The sequence below is a fragment of the Pseudorasbora parva genome, chromosome 3 (assembly GCF_024679245.1).
Source record: "Pseudorasbora parva isolate DD20220531a chromosome 3, ASM2467924v1, whole genome shotgun sequence".
NCBI classification, from domain to species: domain Eukaryota; kingdom Metazoa; phylum Chordata; class Actinopteri; order Cypriniformes; family Gobionidae; genus Pseudorasbora; species Pseudorasbora parva.
This window is the reverse complement of record NC_090174.1, coordinates 5,649,298-5,665,590: the sequence shown is the minus strand read 5'-3', so window position 1 is coordinate 5,665,590 and position 16,293 is coordinate 5,649,298. Positions and strand designations below refer to the sequence as shown.

Below are 16,293 nucleotides of genomic sequence, written 5' to 3'. Positions count from 1 at the left end.
TAAAAATAAACGCCTTTCCAATGTGATTTGTGATGAAAAAATAGAAAAGAGCGACCTCTGCAAAAGGTGGATTTGAACTCGTGTTGATCTCGTCAAAACAACACCCCATTAACCGTGCGCTTTAGTGACTGCGCCACTGAAATGTAGAATGGCGGGCGTTTAAAAAAAAATTTGTTTTGGCACAAAAAGACAATGTTATGCGCAGCTAGTGCGGACAGCACTTGACAACAAGGCACGCTATTTACACTTAGAGTGAATAGACACTCCGTTTACGGGCATATATAACATGCCGAATTTGGTATTGAGAAAAATATCTGTTAATGATTGTGATGTGGACTTCAATGAAAGTTACACTATTACACCATTAAATGGTGAGTGAGTCAGAACTAGGAAGTTGTTTTATCACTGTCATGGGAAATCTATAACCTATGAGCAAATCCGATGAATCGGTCAACCTCTAGTAACAAGGCATGTTGGATCCATGTTCTCATTCTGTTTACGCCAAATTCTGACTCTACCATCTGAATGTCTCAACAGAAATCGAGACTCATCACACCAGGCAACATTTTTCCAGTCTTCAAATGTCCAATTTTGGTGAGCTCGTGCAAACCGACAACAAAACAACAAAACATATCGGACCCATTTTGAATTCTGCACAGAATGCTGTATTTCAAAGCGATTTGGAGGAGAGTATGATGATAAATGGTTAGAGATTAAGAGGAAACTCTGGCTTTACAGAAAGGCTCTACAGCTCTAGTCAAACTGTGGTATTAACGAAACGCTATTAGCTGTTTCAAAAAAGGGCTTCTCTTGAGCTGAGCTGCGCCAGAGCGATCTCATGCCACAGCGCCAAAACAGTATGTTATTGATTTTCATAATAAAATGTTCTAAGTTGAAATCTGAGACTTTGTTTCTAATCAATAGAAACAAAGCACAAAGATTATTGCGATTTATGGATGGAACAATGTTCCGTTCCTTCATCAATTTAAAACAGGATGACTGATCGATTCTTGGGTCGATATTGGTTCGTAAAATGGAGAATTGATTAAAATCGAGAAATCAATATTTTTAACCCAGCCTTAATTAATATTATGGATATATAAATGCTCTATCAGATGCAGGTAATACACTCATTTAGTTAATCTCTCTCATAATAATACTCTGCTCTACATAATTCAATAAGCTTTAATAAAGCGACTGAACATTCCTCTGTTAATAGTTCATTTCACAGTGAGTAACAGATGCTTGGGCTCAGTTGTCAAACTGTCAGCGTGAGATCTGAATCCTTGGCAGAAGGAAGTAGTTCTGCACAAAAGAGTGTTTTTAAAGAAGTTTTCTGTTGTCATTTCTGATTTATTTACACACTTGTGCCGTCAAACTGTTGTATAAACGCAATATCACATTCGATGTGGCCGTATATCAGCACGCTGTGATTACGGCCGAATCAAAGCCATATTGCACTGCTACTCGTGTGATATTGCTCATATGTATATTAGTGCTGTCAATTGATTAAACATTTTTATATTGTAATATACATATTTTTTAATAGTTACTTTAATTCATGTAGAAACCACTTAATGACAGTATATTTTACATAAATGTTGTAATGGCATCTTTTTATGGACGAAGGCCAGCATCACTGATACTAAAACTGCTACTGATGTCTCTAGGAAATTTTTTAAGCATTAATGATAGACATTCAACATTACAATATAATTGAAAGCTATATCTATTTCAACTTTTATTAGGCTTTAAAAAAAGAACAACTTTTAATTTAAGTGAACTTAAAACAATTCACAGATGTTCTTTTTGGTATTGTCGTGCTTGAATGGTTTAAATGCATTTGCATGAATAAGAGCGTGATCATATAATGTAAGGCTAGCCAAAGGATGACAGAAAAAATGGATGTTGCGTTAATTGTTAAATATTTAATATAGAGTTAATGCGCAAATTTTAACAGCACAAATATATTTATATTATATACGTATTATATAAATTACTACGTATTAAAGTGAACAAAATCAAAATGGACAATTCCAATTTTTCTGGAATATTGCAGTTTTTATTATACATTTTTTATCTGTGTACATTTTTATCACGTGTCCTCGCAGTCTCTACTCAGAATAAGTTCTCCTCTCTCTAACTTCTCAGTGACGTCTCTTCTCTATCTGGTGGGGGTGAGAGCGGGGCAACCTGTCATTCACATGAGACCCACCAATAGCAAACCACAAACATCCAATCAATTTGCCCTGCCCTAGATTTTTCTTTCCGTTTGACATTTCACTTAATATATAGGGATAGGGATGAAAAGATTTGTGCTTCATGCCGATTTTAAGTGTCTTTTAAACCCCAACTAAGCTAGCCAGAGGCTATTAAAAGATACGCATTTCTGTAACACCTCAGACCCTGGAAAGTTCATCCATCCACCAGAGGGAGCCATCACCAGAGTTCTAGTGACACTTCCTGTCTGTAGCCTCACTTCTTGTTTATAGCTTTAAAAGCCATGTGCTTAATTGAACTCATTGAGAAGTATTGCCAGTTTATTCTGCGTTATCAAGCGGTCGCCATTGTTATTGTCTTTTCTACGGTTTTGACCTTCTTGCCTGTTAACTGGATTTTCCCTTTGGCTATTGTTTGGCGTTTGTTTGCTGTCTGCCTGCCTGTTGAGTTTCAGAAACACTGCCTGTACTACTTTGATCACGTCCTTGCCTGTCGTTTTGGGTTGTTATATCTGTTCCTTACTCTTTGGCAATAAAGTCCCTCTGCAACATGGATTCTAATCTGCCTTCAGATATGGGTTCGTTACAATTACATATTACAGTTTTTCTCAATTGCTAAAACACTATTTCTGAAGCCTTGCTCCATTTTCTGAAACCATTAAACACAAAACCTCCTCTTCGAGCACTATTCACAAAACCTCTGACTCCTCTTGTAAAATGAAACTTTCGCCTCAAAACAGTTTTACCTGTGTTCAAAATCAAACACTGCTCTCAAATCATTAATAAAGTGATCAAAATGATAAACACTATCAAGCAATCAGTAAACATTACACAATAGAAAACACATTGTTCAACATAGTTCTCAGTGAGAAGTACATTTTTAATCTCAAAACAAATTTCATATTTTTCTGTCATTGTCTTGTGATGAATGAAAACATGTTCCATCATAGTAGCTCAAAATTGGTAAGAAATTATTACTACTCTGCTTTGCTTTGCAATTTTTTGTTCATCCTCTTGCTTGTAGCCCTATTTTTACCAACTCATTCTCATGAAATGCATATATATCACAAATTGTATTTATTGTGCGATTTATACAGCAAAATTAGTTTGTGCATATGTGCATATGATTTGCATTGTCACCCCATTGGGTAGGTTTAGTTGTTTGAAGAACTTGCACATAACACAATATAAAGTACGTATCATATGCACACGAATACTGCGTAACATATGCACATAACTCATTTTGGCATATAAATCACATGATAAATACAATTTGTGCTATAGATGTGCATTTTCATTAGATTAGACTGATTTTTACAGTACTGTACTCTGCTTCTCACAAACCTGTCCTTTGTTTCTGTGATACTGTAATTCTTTTTCCCTTGTTGATATGAACCTGCAACCGGTCAAAATCTATTGAGCAGTCTGTACTGTAAACAGATGGAAAGCAACATGTTCAGGGCAATACGATTTGTTCATTGTACAGTATACAGCCTATGCACTGTACTTATATTGGTTGTGTCTCCTCATTTGAAACAGGTTAAATCAGTTTTGAGTAGTTGTGTTAAATCAATGACTTGTTGCCACCAAGGTTATTATAGTTTTGCTTTTTGAAATTAGTTTTTATTTTATTATCGTTTTCAATTTTGCTACAAATTTCAGTTTAGTTTTAGTTAGTTTTACAAATGGTTTTGCTAGTTTTAGTTTAGTTTTTATTTTGCAAATACATTTCTATTTAGTTTTTATTTATTTAGTTTCAGTTTTAGTTTTAGTAATTATAGTTTAGCAGAGTTACCATAAGTGTAGAGACCAAATCAAGGTTTTTAATTTCAGCAAAGTTTAATGTTTGCACAGATTAGAGTTTAATCTTACTAAACATCCTTAAGTGAAATAACTTGATAAACAAGCATTATTGTTTATACTCAGGACGGTCTTACAAAACATGCATAAACTTGGGTCTTCACCTTTGAGAAAAAAAGCTTGAGTCAAACTATGACCTATACAAACAACGATCTGGAGATTAAAAATGAAATAAATTATATTTTGATATTAAAAAATTATATTTGATATTTTTGACATAGGCTAATATTCAGAGGATCTATCTTAAAGAATAAAATCAATGCAACGTAAAAAATATAAAAGTAAAAATTATAAATTCCAGAAAACTCATTCATAACAAAGATGAAATATTGTTAAACAATTAAAAGCTTATTTTCATTTCTTCAGTAGTACAATGTAGACTAGCAGTGTAAGACCACAGCTAAAGTCATCTGAATACAGCCAACACACACTGTTGTGCTCTGTGTGTGTGTGTTGTGCTATAATTGTAAAGGGGACCAATGTCCTCACTTATCTAGTAAAATATTATGATAACTGACTAGTGAGGACATTTTACTGCTCCTCACTAGTTAAAAAGGCTTATAAATCAGCCAAAACATGTTTTTATTTAAATCTATTGTTTTGCACGTTCTTGTGATGGGTAGGCTTAGGGATAGGGGCTGGGTTAGGGGATATAAAATATCATTAACCTGATATAAAATCAATGGAAGTCCATGCAATGTCCTCACTTATATAGTGAAACAAACACGTGTGTGTGTGTGTGTGTGTGTGTGTGTGTGTGTGTGTGTGTGTGTGTGTGTGTGTGTGTGTGTGTGTGTGTGTGTGTGTGTGTCCTGGTATTCCCTACTTTGTGGGGAAATGTCTCCACACAGATAATAATATTAGTAGTAGTAAATGATTATGATAACACCTTTGAGGCTGTCAATATTATGCAAACATGAAATCTCAAACGCATAGTAGTACTTGCTATTAGTTGCTGACTTTTGTGCCTGCGTCTCTCGTCGCGTAAGAAACGGCATTCTAAAACAGTGAGCTTAAGTTAAAAGAAGTTCAACGTGCGTCGCATTACCTTGTGTTATTTCCCCTTTCACTGCCACGGGCGCATTGATTCTTTGTGAACCGCCGTTTAGAACTGGCGATGTGTTGCCTGTCTGCACGCGTCCGTCACAGGACAGCGGTTAATCTCCTCCTCAGATCACTTCACGCGCCGTAGCGCAATAATACAGACACTCCCTCAACCGCCACAGTCAGATTCTCCACCACATTAAAGAGAGCTTTTTAATAACGAAAACGAATATTTATTTTTGCTAATTATTATTTTATTTCAGTTAGTTTTTTAGTAAGAGTAATTAGTTTCGTTTAGTTTTAGTTTTTTATTTATTCAGATTTTTTAATTTTATTTCAGTTTACGAAAATGTTTTTTGACCAATAGTTTTAGTCTTAGTTTCAGTTTTCGTTTACGAAAATAACCTTGGTTGCCACTTGTGTTTACCCGTATAGATGACGTGCATTAGAGTGCAGAACGTGTCTTTACAATGAGAATGTGTTTAGAGATTTGCTGAAAAGTCTAAGTGAGATCTGCAAATTGAGTTTTACCATGTGAAGTAGTTTAAGGTATTGAAAACAGACTGCACAATTAGCTAAATGAGTTCAGGCAACTGAGAAATTTGTTCAGCCGATGGGTTTTAGTGCTTTAGCAATTGAGAAAAACTGTAATACATGTTAGGTATTGCAATACCATTCATACATGTGTGAATGATTTAACCATATTTAACCTTTTTGCAGCCACTGTATATGTAAAGGGCATACACTATGAGTGTTACCTGAGTCTCCCGTCTTGTGCAGCGGCCCCTCCTGGAATGATCTTGGTGATGAAGATGCTGGGGTCGTCTCCTACATGAGGGTTATCAGTCCCTCCGGCGATACTGAAGCCTAGCCCAGAGTTCCCCTACACACACACACACACACGACTGGGTCATTCTACAAAATAAGAGACAGTTCTGTCCCTATATACACTGAAGCTCTGCTATGGGTGCCAAGATATATTTACATGCATTTATTTAGCTTTAGCAATTTATGTAAACTGAAAAATGTTATTTACTTGATATAATCGCTTGTGGAAAAAGAAATACACTTTAGAATACTATATAGAAAAAAAAGAAATAATAATAATAATAATAATAAAAAAAAATATATATATATATATATATATATACACACACACATTAGAATTTAAAATTTATAATAAATGCAATTAGCTGAACTTTAGAGGGCATCTTTATGTGTAATTTCATAATTACTATTATTGTTTTATAGTTAATGTGTACTGCTGAATGTACTGACAAGCATGTCTTAACCCAAAAATATAATTTAATATCATTTCTGTTAAAAAACTGTTGACATTTCTGAATGTCATGCATTTGTAATGTGATATCAAATAACACACTAGTTCAAATTATAATCAAGTATTTTATATTGTGCTTTAATATGTTAGTCAGAGGCTGTTACTTTCTACCCAAGTATATTTTTCAAATATATATACTTTATTTTTTTTACTTTAATACTTAATTAGATAAAAAATGTAGTACTTTTTTTTGAACATTACTTGTGTAAAAATAAGAAAATACTGATTTTTTTTTCCAATTAAGTATTAAAAGATATTCAATATGAGGCATAATGCAGTAAAATGACAATATTATGCTTTGAAAGGTTGTGAAGTAAAAGTTTTCCAAAGAAAAACTCAGATAAAGTACAGACACTTGAAAAATCATCACTACTGTCCGCCTCTGATGTTAGTCGACACATCAAAATAAGTGCACTTCTCTAAAGTGTGACTAAAGATTATTAAAACAATGATTTAAAATTGAAACTTTAAAGTGAAACATTTCATTTAAGTGGCCTTATATCATCTCTAATCTGTAAGTGCAAAAATTATACTTTCAAGGTTTGACGTACACTACAAGTCCACATTCAATATAATGAAGTGCACTTCTTTTCCACAAGTGATATTTTAAATCTTACTTGCAAACCTTACAAAACATTACATCATAATATAAAAATACAAAAAACACCATGGCAAATGTAATACAGGACTGTTATTGAATGTAAGATGATTACCCTTTCCAACGTAATCTCTTCATATTCAATCTCCCCTTCTGCTCCGTTTACCTGCAAGACAACAGATGTGCAATGCCCGTCCCTTTAACACAAGATTAAGACGCATATACAGCAACAGGAATGCAAATATGCCACCAGGCTACTTTAATACTTTAAAAACTCTGTCTAGATAAAAAAAATGTAAACGCATTTCCAAAGAGCAATAAAACAACAATTGTATCATAAATGTTGTTCTCTTTAGCTCAAATCATGCTCTATTTCTCAGGCTGCTTTAGCTAATTATGGAAGAAACTACCAACACCTCTACAGTTTGTACCGCTACAGGACATTTCTACAGTTTCTATATTGAGCATTATGGTGGTTGTTCGGGTGTTGTAAATGGTTGCTAGGGTGTTATTAAGGCCGTTGCTAGGGTGTTCTAGGTTTGAGGCATTTTTTCATATCTGCACCACTTATTATTTCTAGACCTAAAGACTAAAACATGTATTCTCTGCATAATACTTACATAAGGTGAGCCGTCCAGTGTGTCTGTATTCACCACTACTGGTGGAGAGTTGGCCTGGAGGAGAGAAAGAGAGAGAGAGAGAGAGAGAGAGAGAGAGAGAGAGAGAGAGAGAGAGAGAGAGAGAGAGAGAGAGAGGGGGGGGATGTTTAGCACCTTCTAGTTTATTAGACATAATATCTATACCACTGTATTAGGGTCATAACATGGTACAGTATTGATTATATGACTGGGGTCAAACTGTTCAAATGTTTGGGGTCAGTAAGATTTGTAGTGTTTTGGAAACATTTATGATTGTTATCAATGTTGAAAACAGTTCATATTTTCGAGGAAACTGTGATACATTAATTTTTCTGGATTCTTTGAAATATAAATATTATGTAACATTATAAATGTATTCATCAATGTAATGCATCCTGAATAAATTTTTAATTTCTTTCAAATAAAAGAAAAACTTTTACTGAGCCAAAACTCGCACATTTTTATTTCCTAAATTAAGTAGACATGTGTGACAATAATGTAGCATATTGTTTAAAATGTATATACACACACACACCTGTATTGCTTTCCAATAAATGTGATTAGACACACATGCACATTCACACACACACACATACACACACACATACACACCTGGACACACACACACACACACACAAGTACGCACACACACACGTTTGTTTTTGTGACATATGGGGACTCTCCATAGGCGTAATGTTTTTTATACTGTACAAACCGTATTTTCTATCCCCTTACACTGCCCCTGCCCCTAAACCTGCCCATCACAGGAAACATTCTGCATTTTTACTTTCCAAAAAAGCATTTTGAAAATTAAATGTCCTCATATTTCACCCTCTCCATGTAATACATATGTCATACCAATGTCATTATGCACATTTGTGTCCGCATATGTCACAAAAACATGCCCAAACACGCACACACACACACACACACACGCATACACACACACACACACGCATACATACACACACACACACACACACACACACACACACACACACACACACACATTGCAGTACACCAGTATTCCATTCCAAACGGCCATGATTTGTTTGAGTCTTTCCACTGAAACATTGTAACAGCAAACAGCACATACATTTACTGATGATAAGCTGTACTACAAGGTGCACTACCGTCTATTACAACTCTCACACACTACAAGCAATTTACAGCTGTAACATCAGCTAGCACCTCTATTGCTTTCCAATAAATGTTATTACACACACACACAGACACACACACACACACACACACAGTGCCTTCCAGCTCTGTTCCAAACGACTGCCTTTTATTACAGGGTGCAGCAGCCGCCCACATGATCACATTAACACACACTCAACTACACACGCTAACAGAAACGCATTCAAGAGCTCACTGCCCCCCGGGTCAGACTGCCAGTGAAGAGAAGGAGAGATGGATCTGAGAGAGATGAATGTTTGAATGTGTGTGTGTGTGTGTGTGTGTGTGTGTGTGTGTGTGTGTGTGTGTGTGTGTGTGTGTGTGTGTGTGTGTGTAGACTGCTTCTATAATCATTTGTGAAAGAATGGGTCGCTCTCAAGAGCTCAGTGAACTCAAGCGTGGGACCGTGATAGGTTGCCACCTGTGCAATAAGTCCATTTGTGAAATTTCCTCACTACTAAATATTCCACGCTCAACTGTTAGTGGGATTATAACAAAGTGGAAGCAATTGGGAACAACAGCAACTCAACCACTAAGTGGTAAGCCACATAAAATCACAGAGCCGGGTCAGCGTATGCTGAGGGTCACAGTGCACAGAGGTCACCAACTTTCTGCAGAGTCAATAGCTACAGACCTCCAAACTTTATGTAGCCTTCAGATTAGCTCAAGAACAGTGTGTAGAATGGGTTTCCAATGACCGAGCAGATTATCCAAGCCTTACATCACCAAGTGCAATGCAAAGCGTGGGATGTAGTAGAGTAAAGCAGCCGCCACTGGACTCTAGAGAAGTGAAGACGTGTCTCTGACTGGCAATCTGATGGACGAGTCTGGGTTTGCCGGTTGCCAGGAGAACGGGACTTGCCTGACTGCATTGTGCCAAATGTTTGGTGTGGAGGAACTTGACTGGCCTGCACAGAGTCCTGACCTCAACCCGATAGATCACCTTTGGTCATAAATGATCATGAACACACTCCTAAACCTTGTGGAAAGCCTTCCCAGAAGAGTTGAAGCTGTTATAGCTGCAAATGGTGGGCAAACTCCATATTAAACCCTACGGATTAAAGGTGGGGTAAGTGTTATTTCAAAACCGTTTTACAAAACGAACTTGGGCCGAGTCCAATAACAAGCCAATCAGCAGTTAAGGGGCGTGTCTACTATTGATGGTGAGAAGAGAGCGCTCATGTCATTATTATTCAAAACACAAGACACACATAATAACGAACATTAGCCGAGAACTAATATATGCTGGCTTTTGCTTGAATATGCGTGTGTAGTGTTTGCTTGTTTGTCCATTTGCAAAAGTATTGTGGCGCAGTTCAGCGATGATAAAGACCTGTTCATTTCCACACCGTATGGAGCATCTAAATCTCCTCACTGTCTGTTTCAAGCTTCAGCTCGCAAAATGTGCCCGACAAGTAAGATACTATACTCCTAATAGATGTTTGTTTCCTCTTTTCATGATCTAACCCTTATAATTGTAATATGTTGTTAGCTGCATGGACTGTCGCGCTCGTGTAGGCTACTATCGAGTTGTCATGAGAACGGTTTGTGGTCATAATTTTAATATGTCATTAGTTTGGTCTGTCATGCTCGTGCATTGAGTTGTTCATGAGAACGGTTTGTGTTTTTGTGATCGCTATAACTCTAATCTGGTCATAATAATTGTAATATGTTTGTTAGTTGGACTGTCGGCTTGTGTACTATCGTGTTGTTCATGAGAACGGATTGTGTTTTTGTGATGGATATTCACTTTTTTATTGAATATTCGACCTGGATTAGTAACACACAGATTCTGCCATAATCTTTGCCTGGTATGTGTGGGGCGGAGCGATCAAAATAGGGCCGAGACCCTTTTGGAGGTATGGGCTTGTTTGTCATAACAACAGTTACCAGAAAGCACTTACCCGACCTTTAAGAATGGGATTAGGAGTGTCCCCGACTAAGGATTAACACATTCGAATCAGAATTGTCGAATCTTTCTATGGTCGACTGATAGTCGAATCATCTGTGTGTGTGTGTGAATGGGTTGGGAGGGGCATGACACTAGTCAGCAGGAGGGTAAAACTATTTTTATTTTCCTTTACACACTGCACACAGCAAACAATTTTAATAAAGTGACCAAAACTGTGTGCCAACTGACAGACGAACTGACAATGGCTTTCTTATTTAGGTTTAAATAAAAGGTAATGTGGTGGATAAACATTCGTAAAACGTTTTCTCATAACATGTTAAAGCTGCGATCGAAATACAGAACATCACACAAATATATAAAAGAACATTTTGAAAAATAAACCTAAAATAAAATAAGTTTGAGTGCGTTAATATGCACGTTCTTAAGCCGATTGTGCCTAAAGGGGGTCGCACACTGGACTGAAGCTCAGCGCCGTCTCGCGTATCTCACCGGACACGCACATTATATACGCGCAAGCTCAATTGTAAATCGACAGAAGAGCTGCACAATGAGTGTATCTTGTAGCACAGGGTTAAATCATCATGTACATTGACTATTTGAGGGAAATATAATATAAATGTAATATAAATCCTTATAATGGCACTCTGTGGCGCGGCAGGATTGTCGCCACGGACAGGCACCGAATGCTACCGCCGGTGTGTGTACACTAATTGAAAACAATGTGTTCGAATTTTAAAGAATTGCCGCGCCACGTCTTTAAATTATTGAGCACCCCCATATTGCCAAAATGGTAGGCTATGATCCTCGTTTCATAACACCCACGGAGATTCGACCGTGAGATTCGAGATGTCGAATCCGGCTCCGCATGTTGATCAATCTTCGACTATTCGACACAGTCGCCGCGTGCGCGCACTTCCGCTTTTGCCAGGAAACGCAGCTCTGTTTATCATATTAGACACATTTAAGTGTGTTTAAAATGATGTTATGACGTTCCTCTGTGTGTTCGCACAGCGGCTGCTGTGACATGTTCACACTGCTAAGAGAAAAGTGCTTCTGCAGAATAAAACCGAGGGTAGCGCAGATATGACGCGATTGAAATGCGACTCACTCAAACGCTATGCTGAAACGTCCCGGTCTTTAGTTAACATAGCAATTTTCTCACAATTTACAAATAGTTGGAAACATTTGGGATATTGTAAGTACTCCACTGAAACAAAACACTGGCCTAGTGGTTTTTGGATATTTTACTGCAAAAATACATAGTGTACCTTTAACTTAAATTATGACAACGTCTCTCTGAAATGCTTGATTCTGATTGGTCAGTCGAGAAATTCGGATAATATCTAACGTCAATAGTAATGCTGTTTAATGACCATTCCTCTGGGTATTTGACGCTTTCGTGTCTCGTGTGTTACACTGTGGACGGGCTCTCTTTTGTTTCATTCAAATGCAGCTGCTGACATTATTTACTATAATTAATGAAACCAGAGCACTTTTTAATTAGTTTTTAATCAGTCCTTCACATTTTTTCCTCAGTGTTTAAATGAATGGGAATCATGATTTCAGTAAAAACACCAGGACAGGAGTCAGGTAAATGGAATCAAGATTTAAAATGATCACGTTTCAAAAGACTGCTTTACTAGAATTTAGACAAATGCTTAGAAAGTGAACTCACTAACATCCGCTAATATCCACACACGACTTACTATCTGGCATGGTGCAAACACCACCCACAGGAATTATGTTGGTAGCACATCACCAGACATTCATCCACCTGGAAAAGCAGTCCTCAGATAATCAAAAATTCATGTAAGCACTTCCATAAAATACAATCCCCATGTCTTTGCTTTTAAACCTCCCAGTAGACATGCTTCACAGATTCAACTATGAGTTTAATGCCCCTTCATACAAAACCAGGGGGTCCAGGATTGGCCACTGCAATTTAACCATTATGAGGCCATTACACACACACACACACACACACACACACACACACACACACACACACACACACACACACACACACACACACACACACACACACACACACACACACACACACACACACACACACACACGTCGTGTTTCTATGTTTTAAGGGGACTTTCCATAGGCGTAATGGATTTCATACTGGACAAACTGTACATCCTATGCCCTTACACTGCCCCTGCCCCTAAACCTACCCATCACAGGAAACATTCTGCATTTTTACTTTCTCAAAAAAAAAAACTCCTTCTGTGTGATTTATAAGATGTTTTCCTCATGGGGACCTAAAAATGTCCCCACAAGGACAAGGATTTTGGATATTGCCATCTTTGTGGGGACATTTTGTCCCCATAACGTAGGGATTACCAGGTCGCACACACACACACACGCAGAGTTCGGAATGTGCACTTGTAACATACTTGGAGCAATTCCTGAAAGTATTTTTTTTTTAAATTGTACTTGCAGACAATATAATATTAATGAAATCCAAGGCCACTTTAGTGCACTTAAAGAGAGCCCACTTTCATGACTATGTATCTTAACACACTTCCATTTTTTAAAACGTGCACTTTGAAATAATGACAAATTAAATGTTTTACGTTAAAGTACATTTTAAATCATAAAGTTTTAATCATTTGTATCATGCTTTAAAGAAGCACACTTGTTTCGATGTGTTGACTAACATATTAAGGCACATGTAAAGAACGTGAGGTTATTTTAACCCTAAATAGAGGCTGCTGTCCATGCCTTCATTACGACTCGGCTGGACTATTGCTAACTCCCTCAATTTCGATATTTCAAAGACCCAAATGTTTTGTCTACAAGTAGTTCAAAGTGCAGCAGCTACATTTCTGAACTGACGTTAAAAAAAATAATCGATCACATCACGCTCCTTCTGAGATCCCTTCATTGGCCGCCTACTCATTATAGAGTATAAAATCGTACTACTTGTCTATATATCTTTAAACAATCTAGCACCTTCTTACTTGACAAATCTACTCTAATCAGTCTTTGGAACAATCTTCCTAATCATATTAAAATGGCTTCCACTTTATCAGAGTTCAAATCCTGTCTTAAAACTATTTTGTTCCCTTGGCTTTTAATATCTGTTTTTTTCTGGTTCTTGTTATTAATCTATTTGTTGTTTAATTTATGTGTTCTCTTATTTTCAATGTTGTACAGCACTTTGGTCGGCCTGTGGCCGTTTTTTAAAACTAGCTTTAGAAATAAACTGAACTTGAACTAAATGGTCCTTCAGGACAAATGCAGGCAAATGATTTCCTTTTTATAGTTTACTTAATATGAGCAGTACAAGACTTGGCTCCTTAATTGTTCCTTCATGGACAAAAGAGGGCACTCATAGGGAAGGAATTGGAAATACTATATGCGGCACAATAAATCCAACACAATGCAGATCATACATACACATAAATGAAGGGGTGAGCCTAAACAACACTCTCAAATGTGGCCAACACTACGGTATAATATATGAGTTATATATATGAAAAATATGGTATTTTTAGAGGTAAATAAATCCAAAATAAATCACAAAATAAATGCATACATTTTTTTAAATAATTTTTATCGAGGGCAGTGATATGACATTTATTTTAAAAAATGGGATTACACCATTTTCTGAAAGAAACATCATGTATATTTAAGTTGGTCAAAAAGCACTGTAAACTAATTGTATTTGATAAAAATTTAAACTACAATACACTTTATCTAATTGTAATTAACATGCATTAAAGTGTCTGAAAACATTACATTTAGTTCACACTTATGTTCTTTTAAAATAAATTAATAAGTATTTAGGGCACTAGTAAGTATAAAAGTACTGTATACTATGCTAAAGTGCACTTATTTTTGCAAATGTATTATAAAGTGCTTGATACTAATGGATGAGCCAAATCCTGTTTTTGGTCATTGAAAATATGCTGTTTATATACACTTTGTTGAAAATAATAATATATTCTGAATATTCCATTTAGAGAGGAAGATGGGAAATGAGAAGCTGGATTTAAATTACAGCGTGTGGGTGGTAATGCTGCTCTCTCTCTCTCTCTCTCTCTCTCTCTCTCTCTCTCTCTCTCTCTCTCTCTCTCTCTCTCTCTCCCGTATTCTCCTTCATCTTCCTCTCAGCTCTCCTTCATTCTTTCGCCGGTTTCTGCTGAATTGTGCTGCAGTCGTCTGTTGATTAGCATGTGAAGATGCTCTGTAGCCAAAGCATGAAATCCTCCTCCTACTCTCACACCATTACTTTTCTCCTCATTTCATTTCTCTTTTTCTGTCTGTTCCTCCACTAAGTTTTATTACCCGGCTCTCAATTCAAGCTTTTACAAACTGACAATATTAGTATTTTCAAATGATACACCTAGGATGACTTGAGGGTGAGTAAATCATCAGCTAATTTTCATTTTTGGGTAAACGCACCCTTAAAGCAGACAGTCATACTCTAATGAGTGCTCTTTTTTACTTATATTTAGTAGAATGTGTAAAGTGGACCATATACTGATAAATTCAATAGCTCACCTGGTACAGCACTCAGGTGTAAGTCCCGTGAAATACAGGTTATGAGAAAAAAGCTGAGTAGAAGCAGGATAAATGACATGGTTGCTTCAGCAAATGTGTAGTTTGCTTTTCTTTACATTATGGTTAGATTTAGAGTGGTGCATTATTTTCAAACGCAATATAGCATTAACCTTTCAGCATCACTCAGTGGACACTAAAGTGAATAAAACATGCTTGTTTTACCTATTAAAGGCAGTTTAAAGGCACACACACACACACACACACACACACACACACACACACACAGACGATCTTGGTTCTTTTTGCTCTATTTTAAGCAATCACTGCTGACATTTATAGACTTGCATTACATCATGTCTCCTCAGTTGGTTCACTTATTTCTAGAAATATCCCATGGTCTTTCTTCTTTTTTTTTGTGACAGAGATAAATTGCGGACTTAACAAGCTGTCTATAAGTAAAGAGAGAGGGAAAGAAAATAAAGATGTAGAGTGTGGATAAATGAGCAGATGTTTCTTATAATGAGATGAGTCAGATTTTGTGGTGTGGAGATGAAAGCGTCTGTTTGTGGGAAGGTGAGAACATAGCACAGCTGTCTGCTGCTCACTGACCCCTTAACAGGCTCATATGATGGCTCTAAAAAGAACATTATTATGTGTATTTGGTTTAATGCAATGTATTCATGTGGTTTTAGGTTAAAAAAAGTCATTATTTCTGATATACTGTTCTAAACGTTTAAAAAGCACTAAACAGTTGTAATCCTGTTTACCACAACTATCTGTTGGAGGTAATAGAGCTCGTTGTCTAATCCGTTGTTATGGTTACCTTCATTGTACACACCTGCAGTCTATCTACTCATTGTTTTGTGTATTTAATGCTGCCTTCACGTGCTATCGGAAGTTTCCTACTTCCCACTTCAGAAGTCGTGATTTTGAGCTTGTTGTGTTCAGGTGCTTTATTGTCGGAAAGAATACGCCAGGTTCATACT

General features: G+C 36.7%; 1 protein-coding gene across 4 annotated transcripts in view; it reads right to left on the bottom strand.

Moving 5' to 3' along the window:
* The window catches only part of LOC137070479 (disks large homolog 4), a 255,651-nt gene that overhangs the window by 46,552 nt on the left and 192,806 nt on the right, over positions 1–16,293 (bottom strand). For all 4 annotated transcript variants that reach the window (XM_067437665.1, XM_067437664.1, XM_067437662.1 and 1 more), the window contains 3 exons: positions 7,681–7,734; positions 7,176–7,226; positions 5,882–6,006 (listed from right to left, as the gene is read on the bottom strand). In XM_067437665.1, the coding sequence (XP_067293766.1) occupies positions 5,882–6,006; positions 7,176–7,226; positions 7,681–7,734 (230 nt within the window). The remainder of the gene's footprint in view (positions 1–5,881; positions 6,007–7,175; positions 7,227–7,680; positions 7,735–16,293) is intronic.